Source organism: Sebastes fasciatus, chromosome 4 (genome assembly GCF_043250625.1).
Source record: "Sebastes fasciatus isolate fSebFas1 chromosome 4, fSebFas1.pri, whole genome shotgun sequence".
Classification (NCBI taxonomy): Eukaryota; Metazoa; Chordata; class Actinopteri; order Perciformes; family Sebastidae; genus Sebastes; species Sebastes fasciatus.
In genome coordinates this window covers 1,856,062-1,871,016 of record NC_133798.1, presented here as the reverse complement: position 1 = coordinate 1,871,016, position 14,955 = coordinate 1,856,062, and the positions used below count along the sequence as shown (strand labels likewise).

At 43.0% G+C, this 14,955-nt stretch overlaps 2 protein-coding genes across 2 annotated transcripts; one reads left to right on the top strand and one right to left on the bottom strand.

The window, feature by feature from the left end:
- Positions 1-357: 357 nt before the first annotated feature.
- fnbp4 (formin binding protein 4) lies at positions 358-11,735 on the bottom strand. The gene is made up of 17 exons (XM_074634129.1): positions 11,656-11,735; positions 10,915-10,992; positions 10,718-10,836; positions 9,429-9,603; positions 8,841-8,988; positions 7,869-7,968; positions 7,422-7,769; positions 7,106-7,298; positions 5,834-5,973; positions 5,643-5,747; positions 5,231-5,364; positions 4,077-4,246; positions 3,608-3,909; positions 3,368-3,485; positions 1,424-1,617; positions 1,041-1,198; positions 358-905 (listed from the first exon to the last, which is right to left on the bottom strand). The coding sequence occupies exons 1-17, from the start codon at positions 11,657-11,659 to the stop codon at positions 815-817; spliced, it is 2,577 nt and encodes an 858-aa protein (XP_074490230.1). The 5' UTR covers positions 11,660-11,735; the 3' UTR covers positions 358-814.
- A 329-nt stretch (positions 11,736-12,064) lies between these two features.
- Positions 12,065-14,705, top strand: bscl2 (BSCL2 lipid droplet biogenesis associated, seipin). Its single transcript, XM_074634143.1, has one exon. The coding sequence runs from the start codon at positions 12,065-12,067 to the stop codon at positions 13,325-13,327; it is 1,263 nt and encodes a 420-aa protein (XP_074490244.1). The 3' UTR covers positions 13,328-14,705.
- The last annotated feature ends 250 nt before the right edge of the window (positions 14,706-14,955 follow it).

Here is a 14,955-nt window from a genome sequence, read left to right as displayed (position 1 = left end):
TTTCTTTCACGTATTTGCTTCATTTAGTACACAGGTACAGTCACATTTTCTGACGACAGCTGTCAGAAATGGTGACCTCATGTGTTGCTGGCTCTCTGCGGTCACAGGTTTTGGTGTAACACCGGCATATGTTAAATAAAACTGATAACTGATGAAACTATTGATAAAACTGCAGTCCAACAGTGCTGTGCGTGAGATTAATTTGCCATAAGGATTACTCGCCATTTTAGCTACTATTGATACTCATAAAAATAAATAAATACAAGTGAGCAGTCTATTAAAATCTTTGTTTTTAAGCCATAATAAAAAATACATAGCATATAAAAGACAAACAAAACAAAACCAAAAACAGGTGACTTTGGAAAAACTGTTTAATAACTTTTTACAAAATGTACAAGTTCAGCGACCCTCTCTCCCCTTCCAAAAACATGGCTTATCCCATTATACATTATATGTACACAGTTGTAAAAATGCTCAATAAAATAGACAATCCCTCCAAACAAACTGTGGTGGTCATCTATGACGTGGGGTCTATACAAATGGTTATGAAGTATTTCTGAATACCTCAAGACTTTTTGGCACATTTACAATAGTGGCTACAAAAACAAGAAAAGGACATTCAAACCCCTCTGGTCAGTGGCCTGCCATGTATGGGCCTCTAATGTCTCCATCATGAACAAGTCAAATGGTAAAGAAAGTCCATAGATCATTAAACAAAACTTTAGGAAGGATGACCTTATAGTAATGGTTGGAGTGGATTTAAAAAAAAAAAAAAAAAAAAGTTGACTGGGCGATGTATGACCCAGGTCGGATGTTACGTGTTATTTGTCGTCTTCCGTTTCTTCAGTCGGTCCCGCCAGTTATCAGGAAGCGACTCAAAGTTGGCATTCTTTGAAGCTTTTCCTCTGTAGAATCAAAAAAAGTTAGTTAAGAGTTACCAAGATGTTAACATATCAGAAGAACTCAATGGAACAATTTAGCTACATCCTTATACCATCATCAGAACTATTTAAAAAAAGTATATTCAAACATAAACATACGTCGAGAGCTGCTGATGCTTCCAGTCCTCGATACTCTTCTTGTTAAGCTGATCTCTATCCTCGTCACTGGAGCTGCTCTTCTCTTCTTCATCCAACTCCTTCTGGATGCTCTGCCACTTCTTCACCAGAGAAGGCATTTTGATCTTACTCTTCTTTGACTACAGAGACATAGGAAGAGAAAACATACACGGCAGGTTCTTTTCAATGTCATATTTAAGCATTGGATTAGACTTCAGAAAAATCCAAGCAAAGAAAATCAATCCAGAAGATTTACAATGGAAAAAAGACAATACTGAACATTATTAGTATTAAAACTTTGTTTTTCCTAACTTATCTACTGCCTCCTTTGACACTTGATGTCAAATGTTAACTCCAATACTAACCTTATCCTTTTTCACTTTCTTGGTCTTGTCTGTCGGCAGAGCTTTAGCTCCAGGAGGTTCAAGGGGCGGCTGGGACGGTGGCAGCGGTGGTTGAGGGGGTAGGGCCGGGATAGGTGGGAGAGGAGGTTCACAAGGGACCAAAGGAGCAGGAACAGTCGGCACGCCCCAGTAGGCAGTTGCAGTCATCAGAGGAGCTGCACAAAGAGAAACCATTATTGAGTAAACACTTGAAAGTAATACAATTATTATTTTGAAATACCACCCCTGACTCAAGCACTGTCTTAGTGAGGTGTTACACTCAAGACACACAGCCCGCATGAGCAGCGCGGGAGGGCTGCCTCGCTGAACTGCTGCGTGTCTCATGCGTGTGACGTCCACACCAGTAGCGTTTCTGCTTCAGCGCTGCTGCTGTCAGCCCTTTCTTTCTACATAGTCTGCCTTTCATAATGGCTATTTCAATTCATTATAAATGTAACTTATATTAATTTTAGACAGAAAAAAGTGGAGAAGTATGTGTTCATTTTTACATAATCGTAATAATCTGATTCATAGTCTGATGAATCAGATTCATAGTCTGCTCCAAAATCATCGAGTCTGCTCCAAAATCATCGGAGCCCAGCAGAGCAACTTAAACTCTCTCTGGGAGAAACGTGTCCTCCAGAAGGCCAAAAACATTATTAATCACAACCAAATCCTGTCTAGTGAGTTCACACTACTGCCTTCAGGACGGCGCTATCTGCCGCCTCACAGAAAGACAAACCGCTACTCCAAGTCATTCATTCCTTCCGCCATTACACTGCTGAACGCAGAGTAACTATCATGGATGAACGACAACAAAAAAATGTTTTATTTACTTTGAATGTACAATTATTTTGCACTAACCACATAACGGTTGTCTGTGTTTGCATTAGGTACATTCTTGGAATACAATTTGCAATGTGCAAATACTCTTGGCACTTTATTCTATTCTAATTATTTATTTATTCCGTTATTCTTTTATCTCGTCTCGTTTTTATTCTTGTATTCATTGTTTTTATTGCGAAGATTTTTAATTTTTAATCTTGTACTTTTATTGTTCTGCACCTACCCATATGCCACCTACTGTGTTCCCTCTGTCAATGATGATTGTGCAGTATGAATGTGTGTATATGTTTCGGTGGACTGCAGAAACTGAATTGCCCTTCGGGGATAAATAAAGCTCTCTGTATCTGTATCTGTATCTGTAATCCACAATTAAAGGCTGGTACTTTATTCATTCATGGAGCCATGCCAGTCACTGCATTTTCTACAACACTGTCCTGTAAATATTTCAGAATAAAAACTCATATTGACAAATGAAGGAATTCTGTCCAGACAAAAAAAAACTGCTTGAGGGCTTTTATTTTGAAATGGAAGCCGTAAGTGTTGATTTAAAAATAAATCTTCACTTTTTTTCATGTCCGTATCATATTCTACTGATATTCTACTGTTGCTGGTATGATGTCAATATACTGTCAAAACATCACTTTCACTGTCTGTTGTTGCTGTGAACAGCGCGCAGCTTGTGGTAAAAAATAGGCAAGACCTCGAATCTCTAGAAGAGACGCAGCTGACACGCAGCTGAGCCGCACCTGAGCTGCGCTGCTCACGCAGGCAGTGTGGCTGCTCTGACCTGCTAACTTGGACACCGAAATAAAAAGCAAGAGGTTCTGAAATGCAGACGCGCTGCTCACGCAGCGGTCTGGCCCAGCCGTTACACTGATGTGCCTTTACTTAGTATAAACATACTTTTGGCAAATCATGCCTTATTTGTATGACTGTTAGCCGTTGCTCCTTCTTTCCCTGTGAAGGTTCAGTGTTTAGGGTGGCTCTAGTCTTGTTTCAGGGGATGTGTAATAATTCTGTTCACACAGATAATCTAATACATAATGTAACAGCAGATGTCGTGTAGTGATATTGTTTTACCTGCACTGAAAGCTGGCTGGGTGTAGAGAATGGCACTGCTGCCAATAGTGATGGCTTTACTCAGCTGACTGGCTTTACGTTTCTGACCCTTCCCAAAGGGGCCCGACAAATCCACAATCTGTGTGTGACAAGAAATATAACAAAAGTTAAAAGTCCTCTTTTAATCTGAATTTACACATGCAGCATTATCAGGTACGATATTCACAGGAGTTCACTAAAGAAACTTGAATGCTCCCATACCTTCATGCTAGCGGTGCCTGGAGGTAAAGGAGGCCTCCCACTGCCATCTTCCTCCGTTCCAGGGGCTGGAGGCTCCCCGTCGTTATCATCGTCCATCTCCATCTCCACCTCCATGATCTCTTCATCGCTGTCGGGAGGAGGAGGAGGTGGAGGGGGCGAGTCTGGCGGGAGAGGCGGAGGCGGGGGGTGGTTGGAAGGCGGCGGTGGGCTGTCAGGAAGAGGAGGTTGAAGTGGGGACCAGAGAGATGATGCACCGGGCTGAGGAGGTGCTGGTGGGGCAGCGGGGGTTAACGTAGAAGATCCTGTAAAAACAGTAATAACATGGGGTGTTAGTGATGATAGGATTTTGTCACATGCATTCATTATGTTCAATAAGAAACAGGACTTACAAGAATATCAATACCCTATTTATTGTTCTGAAGTCACTTAAGAAGACACCGAGGAGCAGCAACAGTAGAAATGGACTGACCTGTGACACCACCAGCAGATGCAGACAATGTTTTGGTGTCCCCTTGACTAGAAGTCTGTGTCTGGGTACCTTGGCTGCCTTTCGGGTCCTCCTCCTTGTCGTCCTCTTTTGGGAAATCCCACTGGGAGGCACTGGTCCGGTCGTTCACATAGAAATACCGCCTGTGCTCTCTAAAGAGTGGGACAACAGAGATAGAAGGCAAGAGTCTCAACGGCTGGCCTGGCAACTGGCTGAGTGGCATGATACCCTGGGACAGTGGGGCAAGGGAGTGGACATAATGGCCACAGTAGGGGGCAGGAGTGTTGGTATGGACAGCGACTTTAGCCGTCCAAAAGAAGGGCCCGATTAGAGTATGGTTATGGATGTGGATAGGGAACCCACCTTGCTCTCAAAAACAAAGAAAGCAAAATAAATCATCTCTAGGTCCTGAAAGTAGCATTCAGCAGCTCACACCATGGTTGTCACATTTGTTCCGTTTTAGACAACCATTCCCTCCCAGACACAGGAAGACACCCGAGAGGAAGCACCATCATAATCATCAATAAGCTTAGGTCAGAAAATAACAAGCACACAGTCAACTTTGACATCAGATAGAACAAAATAAAAAACAGGAAGACATATGAAATAGAGTAGGTCTGACCTGCTGGATCCCGTCATTGCTCCATCTTCACCTTTTATTTGATGTGCGACACTCCTCGCTTCCAGGGCATCACTCTGTCTGCATTGCATTCTGGGTGTTGGAGTCCTGTAAAGTGCAAAGCTCTCCCACGCAACCAAACTTCCTACAATACACCCCCCCCCCACAAATTTTCCACTGACTGGACCCATAACCAGTCTACAAATGCCCTCACAACAAGGGCTTAAGAGTCTGTGCTATGGGACAGGGAGTTCTGTCTCATATTTAACAGGAAGCAGGTTGGCCCAGAGTGGATGCTCCCGTTATCTGTATGTGCAAGGCAGAGTGCCAGGATTGCATCACAGAAACCTGCAGAGTCTGTTTCTGGCATGTATTTTGATCCTCTCAGACTGGTTAAGCTTCTCCCCCAAGTCATGTAACAAAGTCTGCAACCTCGGCACTGAGAAGGGCGAAGTCACACGGTAAGTTTTTTGGGGGACGAGGGAGTTTAGAGATGTGAAAGGTAAGGAGCGCGTACCTGTCCCAGTGGCAGGACCAGCCTTTAGGAGTGGCGTTAAGTTCGTAATATTTTATGTGTTCGGCAGCTTCCTGAAGCCTGCGGCGAAGATAGACCCCATTCAGAGCGCCTTCCCTCCAGTCAGCGATCCGAGTCTGGGGGGGGGGAGACAAAAACAGGAGAGAAGAGTGAGAAGAAGCCCAGAAAGTAGAGGTAAAGGGAAATGAAGACATAATAGATGAGTAACATGGAAGAGTAATTACATTGAGGTTCCAGAATGACACCTTGTGATGGATTATTATGAGAATTTTAAATATTAAGTATTACCACACGGCCATGTGCAAAATGATATGAAACTAAATTAAGCGTTAAATATTTTAAAAGTCGCACTGGGATATCTACAACTGGAGAACCTGAACCATTATCCTCTCACCTCAGTTTGTAGCAGAAGAAACTGAAAGTTTGAGATGGCCTTCTTGTTTATCCCCAGGAATTCCATCTTGCTGGTTAAGGTGTTGGCCAGTTCTCCAATCTGAAACTACATTTATTTTCAGCATTAAAAAACATGCCTCAAAAGAGACTGTCACAATTATTATGGTTAGTAAACAGTAACATTGTTGTTACCTTGAGCTCAGGCGTTTCTACTTTAAGCTCTGGTGTTTCCACCTCTTCTTTCACAACAGGTTTTGTAACCGTTTTCTCCTCAGGATTGTCCGTTTCCTTGTCTTCTCCTTCTGCAACACCCTCCAGGACTTTAGGAAGTGCTACAAGACACAAAAGAGGCATTAAAGTATGCAGGGAGTTTTGACTAAAACATTTAATAAGTGCTATATTTATTAGGGGTGTAACGATTTTTATAACGATACGATACGATACGTATCACTTTCCATGGTTCCGATATGATTCAAGGACGATATTTGGCTCATTTAGAGCGATACGATACAACTCAATGACTTGAAATCAATACAGTAACTTTTTTTGCCAATAATTCAGTCAGTGTGAAATAAATATGTGATACTGGACAGAGCAGGTCAGGATTCCTCAAAGTCTTTCTAGTAAGGGAATCAGGGATAAATGAATTATGGGTATAAACAAGTAAACAATGATTAATGGCAAATACATACAGCTTTTATTAGAAAATAATAAAAAGTGCAACTGCAGGACCTGCTGCTTCAGTTCTCAAGATACAAGGCAGTGCAATATTTAACAGAAAATATAATAAACCAACTTCTATTCAAGTTAAATGAGCAGTGGTTTAACCTGCTGCTTCTGTCCTCATTTTCAATATAAACGGTAGATCAATAATATTTAACAAAACATAAAGTGCATGGTGTCTCAGTAGGTGCGTGGACAGATTGGTCGTGTTGTATTTTATCTGGCCTTTTTCATACTCTGCAAACAGCGAGCGATTTATCAATGACCTCTCCCTTTTTGCAAAAGCCAAAATGTTTCCACACACTGGACCTCAAACGCGACTTGAAAATCTCTCGCTCGTCAGTCATGCTTCGTTTTGTTGTCGTCTTTCTGAGATGCGCAGCTGGCTCATGACGATGATGTTATTCACAGGGAGAGTGAACCGGAGTAACGTTGAATATTTCTTAAGTATTAAAAGTGCTAATACATACATCCATATAACGTTTGTCGTGCTTAAATACAAGGTACAAATCTTAGTATCAATACAACACATTATTTACCTTGCAAATCGATTTTAGATCGATATACGTCCCCCGTGAAGGACAACTTGCTGAGTACCTATCGATGTAGTTGGATTGTAGCAATATAAATTGATACATCAATGTAGTAGATGAATCGTTACACCCCTAATAGTTACGCATTTTCGCACACTCCTGTCATGCATGGCACCCTCCAGTAGCATATGTAATTATTTGGACTCACTCGTCTCTGCGTTATCCGGTAGGTCGGAGCCTCTGCTGTTGGAGTCGGGGCTGGGAGCAGAGGGGAAAGCTGTCTTCCATCGGTTTTTCTTCAGTAAAAGGCTACGAGAACCAGAGGCTTCTTGGCTTGTCTCAGAACAAGGACTGGAACCCCCTGCGCTCCCATCACCCTCCTCCAGCGCCCGGAGCTCAGCCTAAGAGCCAGACAACAGGGTTAGAGCTAGAACTGACAATATTATAGATTTTGAAATACTACTGCTGCACACTAAAAAATACCTTTACGATAATTCCTGCCAGTAATCAAACCTCAAACCCACCTTTTTCCTCTCCAGGGCCAGTTCCAGCTCCATTGTGTCTTCCTCCGTCTCCTCCTCAGCATCCGAGTTGTCTCCCGACTGCTTCTTGGTGCCAGGATCTTTCTGGACAGGGGGGGCTGGGGGGTCAGGGTCCGACAGGGGGGTAGAGGGGGATCCTGCAGGGCGAACACCTTCTCCGTCAGAATCCAAACTGTTCTCAGTCTCATCCAAGCCTTTAATCAGTCTTTTTCTCCATTTGTCTTCTGCTTCTTTCACTTCAGAAGGGATCAGAGGACCAAGCAGAGACGCAGCCACTCCACGGCGCTCCTCCTCTTCACTTGTGAGGCCAACGACACTCTCAATTACCTCCTTTTAGACAAAACAAGAGAGGGTGACATATCAAAAGTCTGAATAAAAGTCCTTAAACACCACAGAATCAAGTCTGTGTTTGACTTAAATGAGACTTGCCTTCACTTTGGTCTCTTTGACTGATGGCGGGGCTGCAGCAGATGCGTTTTCCTTGATGGGATAAGCTGCATGCGCTGTGCCGTTGCCATTGACACTAGCGCTACAAAAGAAAAATACAAAATTAGGGATGTCAATCAATTAAAAATATGTAATCGCAATTTATCGCATGATAGTCCATAGTTAAGCATGATTAATTGCAAATGAATCACACATTTTTTTTATCTGTTCAAAATTAACCTTAAAGGGAGATTAGTCAAGTATTTAATACTCTTATCAATATGGGAGTGGACAAATATGCTGCTTTATGTAAATGTATGTATATATTTATTATTGGAAATCAATTACCAACACAAAACAATGACAGATATTGTCCAGAAACCCTCACAGGTACTGCATTTAGCAGAAAACAATATGCTCCAATCATAACATAGCAAACTGCAGCCCAACAGACAACAGCTGTCAGTGTGTCAGTGTGCTGACTTGACTATGACTTGCCCCAAACTGCATGTGATTATCATAAAGTGGGCATGTCTGTAAAGGGGAGTCTCATGGGTACCCATAGAACCCATTTTCAGGTCAAGGGACCCCTTTGAAAATGGACATTCCAGTTTTTCCTCGCCAAAATTTAGAGCAAGTTCGGAGCGTTATTTAACCTCCTTTGCAACAAGCTAGTATGACATGGTTGGTACCGATGGATTCCTCAGGTCTTTCTAGTTTCATATGATGCCCCACTAAAAACTGCGAGTTGCGTTAATGTGTTAAAGAAATGAGTGGCGTTAAAACAAATTTGCGTTGACGCGTTATCGCGTTAACTTTGACAGCCGTATACTAAATACATCATGCACAGCTGAATTTCTGTACTGGAGACAAAACCAGAACATGTGAAAAGAATTGTACTTCAGATCATGTAGGTACAGCGAGTTTATCTTCACAAAGTTGTGTTAAAACTGTCTCTCTGTCAGTTTTTCCTACCTGTTGGCATTCTTCCCCAGGCTTTGCACCTGATCAGCTAGATAGTGTGGCAGCTCCCAGGACACCTCATTGGTCAGAGTGTTCCAGTAGTAGTAGCAGCCAGAGCTCTCCTCCCATACCTCCTGCCAGTCTCCCATCTCTACATCCACTGCAAAAAAACACATACATGAGATGCTTCGACCGAAATCGCAGCAGATTTTAGGTGATATATTGTACATAATTTCATTCACATATCTGGAGGTCAGAGGTCAAGGGACCCCTTTGAAAATGGCTATGCCAGTTTTTCCTCGCTAAAATTTAGCACAAGTGTGGAGCGTTATTTAACCACCGTCATGACAAGCTAGTATGACACGGTTGGTAACAATTATAGTTTCATATGATTCCAGTATCTAAAAACCTAAAAATCACAAGTTGTGTTCAAGAAATTAGTAGCGTTAAAACAAATTTGTATTAAGGCGTTATCTTTGACAGCCCTAATAAAAATAAATACTGCTTCATTAGGTTATGAAAACAACTATAATTAATATGAAATGGCTGTTAAAGTACAGTACTAGAACACTTGATCTTAAATACAGCACAGACTGTTACCTCCAGCAAGTGAGTACTGAGTATTGTACTCAAACTCTGTGCTTTGTTGGTTCTGGTTTTCACTGCCGGCTGGCTGCTGACTATTAACCTCAGGTCTGGGCGGGGTGGTCGTTGGAACCGAAGGATGAGATGCGGCATCATCTGAACCTGGCTGGGTGGTGATTGCATCAATTTCCTGTGGTGAGAAAAATGGCAACAGGAACTTATATTTTTGACAAAACTATGTTTTCAGCCCTTAGAATGAAGCACACTCTTCTAAGCACTGGTCTTTGCATAAATTATGTGGTTTATTAATGAAAAGCTAGGCCCAGGCTAGAAACCTACACAACATGTATTCCACATCTGAAAAGCCAAAACCTGTAGTCGACTTTGCCACCTATAATTATCCACAGTGGATAATACCCATAGATTGAATTACAATCTCTCCTATCTAGTGCTGCAACTAATGATTATTTTTATTGTACATTAATCTGTGGAGTATTTTCTTGATTAATCAATTAGTTATTTGGTCTATAAAATGTAAAAAAATATATATATAAAAATGGTGACGTAGATGATGTCCTCAAATGTCTTGTTTGTCCACAACTCAAAGATATTCAGTTTACTATCATAGAGGAGTGAAGAAACCAGAAAATATTCACATTTAAGAAGCTGGAATCAGAAAATGTTGACTTTTTTTCTAAAATACAAACCGATTATCAAAATAGTTGGTGATTATTGAAATAGTTGACAACTAATCAATTAATTGTTGCAGCTCTACTCTCAGATCACAACTACACACTGTGCGGTCCAATTCTCATCTTTCCTTGAGATATTCCTTTAAAAAGGCACTTTGTAGAATTTTCATCTTTTCAAACCTGCTGTCCTCTAACTTAGTCAAACGATGTGATGGACAGAGAAACTCAACTCATTCTTTATTTGTTTTGCTGAGTTTTAGGGCGGATCTAGGTACACTCGTTGGATCTACCATTTACATAGAACCGATCCAGGAATGTGCATTTCTGAACAGGTCTGAGTCTGATAAAGGTAAATACCAGTTGGTTCATTATGCACTCAATTACATATAAGACATCTGGGTTAACACATTGTGTTTCTCTCTGTTATGAACTGTGAATGTTATGCAGTAGCCTACAGCCTCAACTGTACCACTAATAGGTGGAACTTCACTTAGAAGTATCAACTTACTGATAATGAAGTTATACATCTTAAAAGAAAGCAGACACTCAACGTAAGCATTGGTCAGACACAAAACAGAGGATTAATCATATTAATCAATTCATTATACTCACAGCCATGAAATTGGCCAGTGTACTATCAATGTCAGCTGGCTTTCCAGTTGAATGCTGAAGAGAGTCTCCAGCATCCTCTTCATCACTGTCCTCATAGGCTCCAAGCAAGGACAAGCCCTCTACGGGTGGAGACAAAACACCTTTAATCAATCAAATGCTCTTCCATTGCCTGAGAAACACAAACACAGGTACTCTACCTGTGGCCTTCGCTGCGGGGGTCTTCATGTTTGTGAGTCTTTCTCTCACGGATCGTAGTCCATCTCCCTCCTGATCATCTGCAACACACACAGTCAGCCAGGAGTTAGCCAACAGATGAACAGAGGCTACAGCAAGCTAGCTACAAGCTAACGTTAGACACCAGTCTCACACTGATGGAGAGAAGAAGTCAAAGGTAACGGGATTGTGTTCGCTGGGTTGGTTCCGTTTGGGTCTATTGGCCCAGTCATTAGTTAGAAGCTTGTTCTGGCCTGCTCACACAAACCACTAGCACGCTAGCTTAGCACGCTAGCCGATAGTTAGCTTGAATAAAAGAATAGCGCTATGGTTCCCCGGGCTAGCAGCATGTAGCTCTTCTGTGTGCTGGTGTGTCTCTGCTCCACATGTTACAGCTACATACAGTTACATACAGTTAGTGAACCGATGTTGACCAGGTGGGCCCGTTCTGAACAACTCGAGCATCGAGCATCCAGCATCCAGCATCCAGCATCCAGCTAGCCCGTGTGCTACTGAGAGCCAGTGAGAGGACAGGAAGAATAGCATCCAGCTAGCCTGTGTGCTAACTGAGAGCCAGTGAGAGGACAGGAAGAATAGCATCCAGCTAGCCCGTGTGCTACTGAGAGCCAGTGAGAGGACAGGAAGAATAGCACCGGGTCCTCTCGTGGAGCCCTGCAGCTGAGAGCTGGAGGGCCGTCCTCCGACCGACAGGGAACTTTTCTTACCCATCACTGTGTCAGTCTGCGGGCCTGCAGCCTTCCCTGGCGGCGTTGTAGCGTCTCTGCTCGACTCGGCTGTGCTCTGCTGCTTCGTGGTGGCACAAAAGAAGACATCAACTTCCGGTTCCTGTGGTCATGTTTACTGCAGCTGTGTGTGAATGCTAGCTGTGATGCTAACGAGCTCAGACCCGCTCCAAGCAGGTCAGCTAGAAAACTCCACCGTCCGACCGTCAGAAGCCAGGATATACCTTACCTTACCTCCAACTAGCCGGAACTAGCTATCGTTAGCTTAACAACAAGCTGAGTGTGCCATTAGCCAGCTAGCCCAGTGAGTGAGTGTCTAGTGAGTGTAACAGACTGGTCATGGGGGGTGAAGAGAAGCGATCATACCGTGTCGGAGTGAAGCCGCCCACTGATGCATGAACATAAAGACCCAACACGGAGGCAGCAGTCAAAGGGACTGGAAGGAGGACCAACTGCTCAGACCAGGACCAGAAGAAGGTCCGGACCAGACGCGACGATGGGGAGCACGATGGGACCGTCTCTACACTGGCTCCACGACGTGTTAGCTGTGACACTCCTCAAAGCCCGGCGGACTTTATTTCAGGCTGGCATCCTGTTTTGTGTCCTGGTTCTGCTACTGTGGGTGTCCATCTTTCTCTATGGAAGCTTCTATTACTCCTACATGCCCACCGTGAGCTTCTCCACCCCCGTGCACTTCTACTACACTTCTGATTGTGATGCCTCCGAGTCAGTACTTTGCTCATTCCCCACAGCCAACATCTCCTTCATGAAGAATGACAGGGACCAAGTGATGGCTTATGGTCAGCCTTATCGAGTGTCTTTGGAGTTAGAGATGCCAGAGTCTCCAGTCAATGAACAGCTGGGTATGTTCATGGTCAAGATGTCTTGTTACACCAAGGGTGGGAAGACTGTCTCATCAGTGGGCCGATCTACAATGCTGCATTACCGCTCCAGCCTTCTGCAGAGCCTCAGTACTTTACTGTTCTCTCCTTTCTTTCTGACTGGGATGGCCGAGCAGAAGCAGCACATCGAAGTCGAGCTCTTCGCAGACTACAAGACGAATGCTTATCAACCCTCTGTCGGTGCAGTCATTGAGATCCATTCCAGACGAGTGCAGATCTACTCGTCTCAGCTCCGTGTCCACGCTTACTTCACTGGTATACGATATGTTCTGTACAACTTCCCCTTGACATCTGCAGTGATCGGCGTGGCCACCAACTTTGCCTTCCTCAGTGCCATCGTGCTGTTCAGCTACCTGCAGTTCATATGGGGCGGGATCTGGCCCCCAGACCAAGTGAGAGTCAGGGTCATGATGGGAGACAACACCCGCATCCAGCAGAGGAGAGAGGAGGCTAGGAAGCGCATGGAGAAGGAGAATTCGCTGAAGGAACTCAGTGTTCCTCAAGTGATCGGATCTGTGAACGAGGCATGTGATTTCCAGGGAAGTGACACGGTGACAGAGCCGGCGTCAAAGAAGCCCTCAGAAATCCCAAAAGCCTCTGGGGCTGATGTGGCAGATACCAAGGAGGAAGAAGGGTCTCATGACTCCTCTCATGAGGAGAAAGATGGCTCAGACGTGTTGGATGGATCCCAGCTGCCTCCCCAGGCTGAGACAACACTCCGACAGAGACCTGGACCGTGGATGAGCCTGTGAACCGCCATGCCACTGCATGCAATTCAAGCACTTCTACTATATGCTCAATGTCGCATCACGCTTCATCAGATTGAACATGCTTTGGCAGATATCGATTGACTCTAGCAAACCCACTACAGATGCATGAGAATATACTGTATGATACCTGTGCTCTTTTAGCTAACAAACCACTGCGTATTGTCTTGTGTTGAGAACACTTTACCTCATTGTAACTTTGACCTCTTCTCATTTCTTTCTGCTTACTGTCTACAGTCTTATGTTTTGCCATCTTAGTATCGATGATGCCCATTGCAGGAGATACTACATTCCAGCTCTGGCTTGTCCAACAGTATTGCCTAGAGGAATTTGGCATCATCAAGGTGTTAGCCAACATTTTAACACACCCTTTTAAAGTCCGTTGAACCTGCCCATCTTTTACTGCTTCGATGCCTGCAAGGTAGTATTTTTTTCAGCCAGGATGCACACATCCTGACAACCCTCCCATGATAATACAAGCAGACAGTGACCAGTTGAAACAGTTGAATCAGTAGACATGATTCTGTTTTTGAATGTAGCTGCAGCATACTTGAAACTGAATCGGAAGTTGGTTGTTGGGTTTCCAAGAATGTTTCACGCCCTTTTAACAGGATACACACAAACAAGCCTCGTGATATTTGAACACAGAGGCTCTCTCAGAGCAATTCGATTTGGAAAATGTGCCCCAAAAAAGGTGTCTTTGTTTTTAATTACTGCCTATAAAACATGTGGGTTCAGCCTGAGGGACTGAAGGAATGTGTTGCATGTATTATACATTTTCATCTTGTTCTGTCTCAGTTTAATGGGTGATTCGTGGCATATTTAGTTACAGCTGCAATACTTTTACAAAGTTGGTGCTCATTCCATCATTCTTTTGTATTCAGTATCTGTTACAGTGCAGTTTAATCACTGCAATTTAATGTTGAGAAAATAGTATTTATTGTGTTTTCATAACAACAAAGCACCAATATATTTTAGATGGGTCTTTTAAGTAATATAAGTCTGTTAATTAAACATGTTTGTATTAACTTTAAGGAATAATATAAGAAGGATGAGTGAAGTTACTGTTTTGAAATACTGGTTGTTAGAGCAAATACAGTGAATGTGATGCAGGAATTGTTGGAATGAAGCTCAGCCTCCACGTATTTAACCTGCACTTCAGGGGAGCTACGGGTTTCAGCAAGGTTGTGTAAGGGTTTGTGCAAGTTGTGTTGACGTAGGATTCTGTACCAAAGATATTGTTGAATATGATGCACTTATTATTTGTCATCTTGTATTCTGTAATATTGCAAAATGCCCCCGAAGTTATATGAGTAGGTGTTATTTATGTGTTGAGCAAATTAAATAAACGTAGAGCAGTGCACTTCTCTTTCTTTGTCTCTCGTTTGGGTGAAATAATAAAGGGTGAAATAATAAAGCCACTCCAACTATCAAAATATTTTTTGTCTATAAAAAAATTCATAATTTTTGTGTTTCAAAGTAGCAGAAGATTTACATTAAGTCGCCCAATTAGACTGTTATCAGGCCATTCATTAGGCGTTATCAGTCACTATAAGCAGCATAGATGTGGGTAAATATCGGCCGACTACGTTGCAAAAGTTAAAGTATAACTT

Bases quoted from the DNA above. Each gene is read 5' to 3' on its own strand.
- fnbp4 (XM_074634129.1), bottom strand. The intron at 10,837-10,914 runs GTAGAGTACCTG...CTCCACCCGTAG, and splicing joins CCCCGCAGCGAAGGCCACAG to AGGGCTTGTCCTTGCTTGGA. The intron at 7,299-7,421 runs GTGGGTTTGAGG...TCTGGCTCTTAG, and splicing joins TGGCCCTGGAGAGGAAAAAG to GCTGAGCTCCGGGCGCTGGA.
- bscl2 (XM_074634143.1), top strand. From the start codon at position 12,065: ATGCATGAACATAAAGACCCAACACGGAGGCAGCAGTCAAAGGGACTG.